At 38.5% G+C, this 6,491-nt stretch overlaps 1 protein-coding gene across 1 annotated transcript in view; it reads right to left on the bottom strand.

Annotated features, from left to right (window-relative positions):
- Positions 1-4,983, bottom strand: part of sparc (secreted protein, acidic, cysteine-rich (osteonectin)) — a 9,929-nt gene extending 4,946 nt beyond the window's left edge. The window contains exons 1-2 of the mRNA XM_016455438.1: positions 4,887-4,983; positions 177-246 (exon numbers count right to left, since the gene is read on the bottom strand). Coding sequence (XP_016310924.1) covers positions 177-233 — 57 coding nt within the window. The 5' untranslated portion in view covers positions 234-246; positions 4,887-4,983. The remainder of the gene's footprint in view (positions 1-176; positions 247-4,886) is intronic.
- Between the last annotated feature and the right edge of the window lie 1,508 nt (positions 4,984-6,491).

Below are 6,491 nucleotides of genomic sequence, written 5' to 3'. Positions count from 1 at the left end.
CCCCCACACACACACACACACACACCTTTCTTCATGCAATTTTATTATACTATTCTTAATTTTAAAATGAGTAATTACAAAATATAGAAAAATCTCAAATAAAATTAATACATAATTACTATAAATTTTTTAAATAAAAAATTATATATATTTTTTTCCTCTTAAGATTTACTTACTGGAGCAGCCAGAGTCTTGCCAGCGAGGCAGAACAGGAAGAAGATCCAAACCCTCATCTTGAGTTTAAGTCTAAGCAAAAATAAAAACTCACATCATCCTCTATATCTACAACACCAAAAACCTGAGGTATTCTGAAGGATTTACACTGCAACACATTATCGTGTTAGTTTTATGCATGTAATATGTGCTTTCCTGAAGTATGAGAATTGTAGACATCAGAATATGCATGCTACTCAGTTCTCTGTGTTCTTTATATGTGGCTTGAGATCAATAGCACATCAGTTCAAGACCTCAGGCACTGAACCACACGCGTTCGGGCCACCGACCTGCTCTGTATGCTCTACGACGGATAACTAACCTACAGAAGTCAGTCTCTCCAGACACAGAAGCTGATTGAGATAAGAGCTCAGTCTGTCTTTGTTCTGCTAGCTCGACTGCTTTCCTCTTGCTCAAAGAGCGCCTGGAAGACCGACTGATGTGATATGTTCTCCTTGAGAAACGACACTCTCCTGCAGGGAGATAGGGGCTGTTTGTCTGAAAGCACTCTTTCTCTTGTCCATTTTCTCTGTACCAGAGATCCCTCTTCCTCTGTATCAATATAGATATATTTTGTTTATGGCTGGAATGTTCAAAGCAGCCATAGGTAGACCATCACTGGGTGATTCTTACTGCACTCGAGATCAAAGCCAGACACTATTGTTTTTCTATAAAAACACAAATGCCGTAATGAAACTGGCTGCTAAATAAAAGACACCCTGCCTTTTTTGAACATGAAAGGCACTTTTCTTAATGTTATGTGATTGAGAGGCTAATGTTGCATAAAAACTGTTATGACTGTGTTTGGTTATGAAAGTTATTGGTTATGAGGGAGCATCCATCAGCCAAGTTCTTGTTGCGAGTATGATGAATATGAATCATGACATATTTGGTGTTTGACTTTGAATGCGATTAAAATCAAAGCTAATTCCCACCCCTCAAGCTGTGGTGGGCCGTTTGTGCACGAGTAGATAATGAGTGGGATTACTGCATATTATCTGTGCATTCATAATTGGCCGAGTTGTAGAATTCTTAGAGGAGTTAATTGTCTTCTTGAAACCACTGACCTGAATATAATTTGCCCAGCAACTGCTGAGAATGTCCATGGCTTATTGCTCAAGGTTGAGCAATTCCTTGTTTCTTCGAGAAAAACCCATGAAGTAAGTTAAAGTTGGCATTAATTGTAAATTCAGTTCATTTTCTAAATGCATCTTGATTTCATTGTGAAAGATTTATCCATGTTTATTTCTTTCTTATCTTTTTTTTAATTGTGAGGTTGTAATTTTTAATCAAAATATCATAACTTGATCTTCCGTTGATATGACAGACTCTTCTCTGGTGGTGTATGCTGGACTTCTCAAGTCATTTTGTCCACTTGAATCCTGTCCATTTCTTACAATCAAACTCAAGTTTGCATTCAGATCTGCCTCCATACAATCAACAACCGATGGATAGAACCCCATCTTAAATTTTTCTGTTTCTGATAGTGTTTCACTCAGATATATGTAACAATATGGAAGAAAAGATCTGATGCTACTTTGACAGAAATGAGTTGGATGCATTGACCTTGACCTCTGATTGACCTCATTTAGATGGTTGTGTTGTCAAATTTGGTTTTAGGTTTCAAATAACCTTGAAATACGTCATGGAAGTCCATAAATCCTCCATTAGATTTGTTGGTCATTTCGTTGAAGAGCTCTTGTTGTTGAGTGCATGATGCATGATCTCTTGTAATTAGCACATGAAAACTGTGCAATCAGGTGTGTGAACCCTTCAATAGCCCTTCAATGTTTTCTTTGGCAAAGGAAAAGAAAAGACGCCCCACATCTCCAGACTTAAACGTGGAAAACTACAGAGACTCTGTCACCTTCGTCAAATGCTGACGTCTTAAAACGTGGCAGACAAAGTATCTTTTCGCTTTCCGTCAACAAAAACGTCCTATTTTAACAGGCCGAGGCTGTGTGAGTCATAGGACGAAGGAAATGACCTGACATCATGTCCTGTAATTAATTTGGAGGTGCGCTCTGTTCCTTTCAGGAGATGTCTTGGCACGTCTATGCAAGTCATTTTTTTGGCTGAAGTATAAGTCCATTACTCTGGTGGAGTCACTTTAGAGCAAAACAACCTATTTTATTTGGAAGGTCGCATTCCAAATCAAACATGCCCGAGCTGAAGGAAAGTCAGCAGTATAAAGGATGCCTTCTCAACCCAGTATTTAATTTAGAGTTTAGTTAGGTAAGCAGGTTGTGGGGCATAAACCGGGAGGAAAACAGCAGCTCAGTACTACTGCGTTTTTTCCCAGAGTCATTTTCCAGAAGCTCTGCAGACAGAGTTCTCTCCAGAGCAACAAAACAGGTGGTTCAATCTCTAGATAAGCAAATGAGCTGCAAAACTGTATCCACATCATTTGACTTGCTGCCAATGCATCTCTTGCCAATTTAAATACTACACAATTAGGGTTGGGTACCGAAACCCGGTGCCAATATGGAGTCGAGTGTTTATCGAGTGTTTATTGTCTTTGTTTTATCATTCAAAATGTTTATATCTTCTGTTTATTCAGTTACAGCGATAGCAATGCCTTTGTCCATATTAGGGATTTCCTGAGTCCTTTTCCTTACTCATGTGGAGTTTCTGCGCGAGGGCATCCTCTGGCGTCCAGTATGAATGTAACAGACATTAAATGTGTTTATAGTGCTCAATAATGGCCAATCCATCCTATTTTGTTGTTTTTTTTGTTTTTAATGTTCAGGCACCGTTTAGGCACAAACATACCTTCGCTGTGCTTATTCTAATATCGTCTCAGGTATAGCCTTAGCATATTAAACACAAACAGAATAGCATCATCAGTGCCCAGTGCTGGGATAGAGAGTTTGGCATGGTGGGCATGCTTGATTTATGGAGCAGGAAGCCACTTGGCATGAGCAACAAACCTCTGCATGAGCCACCTGTCCATTACGGCACAATTACTTGCGTGCATCTGTGCGACGTTTAGCACTAAGCAGAAAAACAGACTCCTTAGTGAAAGCTCCCTTGAAACAAACAGTGAACCTGTTAGAAATGCAGTCACATCTGAGTTAACGGGACAAAAGTGGGGTTTCGAACTAATTTGCATTGACAAATCAACACTTTTTTTTTCACAGGAAATGAAAACTCATCTCTCTGGGACCCGATCTCGTTTTTTGTAGTAACGAAGAATCGCTATTACAAAGCTAAACCTTGTGCCGAAAAACAAGGTGGGAGGGAAGAGGAAATTTCATCCTCTGCTGAAAAGGAGTACAGGGACCACTGAGGAAGACAAAAGACAGTCAAAAGAGAGTGAATGAGCAAAAAAAGATCCATGTAACTCGAGTTAACAATCACCTGACCTTTTTAAGTCGCCCGCCCTTCCCCCCGCCGCTGTTGGTAAATTAAACCACTCTGTTATTACTCTCCTTTATCCAGTGCAAAGAGCAGAACAACTGTCTGTGAGAAAGGAAATGAATTTCACCCTATAAATATAAGCGTATCACCTTGCAAAGACCTTATCTGTGGCTGAGAAAATATGACTTATTCATTTATATTCCTATCAGATCCTCAAAGTGAGCGCGAGTCACGAACCGCCGAGTTAAAAATGGGGTTAAAACCAGCTCCACATTCTTAAACTGATTTGTTGCTCTTTTCAGTTTCTGCAACTTCACTTTTTAGATTTGTTTTTTCGATTCACTAATCCATATGCGCTGGAAATACAAGCCTGATTTGTGCGGTTTACGATCCCCTTGCACACAGAATTGATAAAAACACATTTAACCTTTTCTATCTCACCCAAACATTTCAAAATGTTTATTTCTGCCATTTGTCTCTTTGTTTGCCACACCAGGGGAAAATATTATCCATGCTGTACCACACATTTCTCATAAGATCTTGTAAGATATTGTATACCATATGCAGTTGGTATGGTAAATTTAACATAAAATGTTGCAATAAAGTTAAAATAAATAAAACATGATGCAAAGGATTTTCAAACTTTTCATCTAAACTATCTTTATATAACAATACGGCCCTTCCGGCAGCTGTAGCCTGACAGTTTGTCTTCACACGATTCTTGTTTGTCTACAGCAGCAACATCTGCCTCGGTTTGACATGCTCTCAAACAGCTGGTGAAAAATCGCCATGGAAACATGCATTCCTTTTGATGGGAGTAATTGTAAGGGGAGGGGCCTATCGGGCCGACTCTCTCCCCTCCCCCTCCATCCCTGACTCTGTGTTCACCCCTCCTGCTGCATATGTGGCACACAATACCTCAACATTGTGCTGCTCTGAGCCCTAGACTATACGGTTTAGCTTCAAACTTTGAATAAGAACATTAGCTTGGTAAATAATCTGTTTGCATTCGTTTCACAAAAATGTCATCACTAATAAATGCACAACACATGAAGTTTTAGACAGACACCTGTTTCCAGTGGAAGTTTCAAAGTGAGATCAGTGCTTTCAGTAAATCTCTGCTTTCATTACATGCACATAGGAACGTGCTCTTTAAAACCTTAGAATCTTCTTAACATGCAAATAGGATAAAAACAAAAACCAAGCTGCTCTACTAGTAAGAATTGTTTTGGCAATGGTTTTAAAAGTATTAGTAAATCAACACTTGACCGTGAGAGTTTATTCGTTTTTATATTCATGATGAACGCTCTTACCTTCTGTCCGTCTAACAGAGAAGCCAGAGGAGAAGTCAGCTGGTGAAAGGGTCTGAAACTATCTAACAGCAACACAAGTTCACACAGAAGACATTTGCTGTGGGCAGGTCCGGTCAACCCCCTTCCCTTCACTCGGTTAGGGTGGGACGTCCCACAGTTAACTCTGTGTATCCAACTCACGTGGATCTTTATGTATACTCTCCAGCACAAACTTGTAACTAAGTTCATGTTTGAACTTTACTGTAGACATGTGACCATTAAGTTTATCATCTTGGTGTTAGACATTACTTTGTTTAATAGTTTAGGAAAACTAACTGCTCTGTATCATAACGCTTTATTGCTAAAAAAAGACTAAAAACAATAGTTTTAAGAAACTTAACTGCTTCCAACTGGAGCGAACATAGGACAGCCTAACAGGCCAGATCATAATTTGTGCCTAGTCTGCAAAAACTCTCCCTTCCAGCTACGTATTATTGAATTAAGCTTCATGTCAGATCATGTAGGTCAGAAAGAAAGACTGAATAACAAAGAAAACTGGTTTGGGTTTGTCTGCTTGGACGTATCTTTTACTCTTTTGTTAAAACTAAAAAAATCGCCAAAAAGTAGACTAAAGTTTAAAACAAGCACTAATTAGGCAAAAATAATTTAAAACTATTGATATAAATGTCCTTATTTCCTTAAAATATAAAATAAAAAATAAATAAATACCTTTTAAAAAGCCATAATAAAGGCCTATATGAAACTCTACTTGTTTTATGTAAGGGAAAGATTCAATTTATTGATCTTTTTATAAATCTGTTGCTACTTACACAATATTTGATACAAAATTCCTTTGTGTTATTATACGCTATTATATTTGTGCTTTTTTAATCTTTGTTTCATCAAAGAGAAAGCAAAATGACCTGGACTAGAAACATCTCTGGTGTTCAGTCAACTAAGGTCAAACTAGTTAGCAATTTACTGATTCAGTCCTAAGTAAACTTATATATGATCCTAAAGAGCATTTATGATCCAATAATGGTGCACATATAATCTATAGTGGCTGACTGCAAATAAAGCATGTATTTCAGATGGGAAGCGCTTTTTTTTTTCTTTTTTGGACAGAGAGTGTCAAATGGTTGAATCCGTAAAAAAAAAAATCCAGTCTGAAATTCCAGGGGCCCATCCCACTCTACTGTCTCTTAGTTTTGTGTGTCCTGACCAGCAGACTAAACTAATCACGCCTACCGTTTCATTCCACCCATGAGACATCTGCCTAAATTCACAGTCACAGAGGTTCACTCTGCTATAGATTGCTAATGTCTGTACTTTCTGAGCGTACAGAGCAGTAAGGAGAGAAACATCTGGATGAGACAACGCTGGAAAAAAAATAGTTTCTCTGCAACGTGGCATTTTCCATTCTGGCCTCTGCAGACACTGAAAGCAGGGCCACGGAGGAGGTGTAATTATTCTATGCACTGCAGACGTGGCGCTGTCTGTGGGATCTGAGAAGATCACAGAGGGTCACAGACTCCCTGAAATTTATACCAGGAATTGAAACACATTTCAATTTAAAACACTAAAATCTATTACAAAGAATATAAAATAAAGGAAGAAATAGAATGC

The sequence above is a fragment of the Sinocyclocheilus anshuiensis genome, unplaced genomic scaffold, assembly GCF_001515605.1.
Source record: "Sinocyclocheilus anshuiensis isolate Anshui unplaced genomic scaffold, SAMN03320099.WGS_v1.1 scaffold235, whole genome shotgun sequence".
NCBI lineage: Eukaryota > Metazoa > Chordata > Actinopteri > Cypriniformes > Cyprinidae > Sinocyclocheilus > Sinocyclocheilus anshuiensis.
Note: the sequence above shows the minus strand (reverse complement) of the source record. Positions and strands in the feature narration are given on the sequence as shown.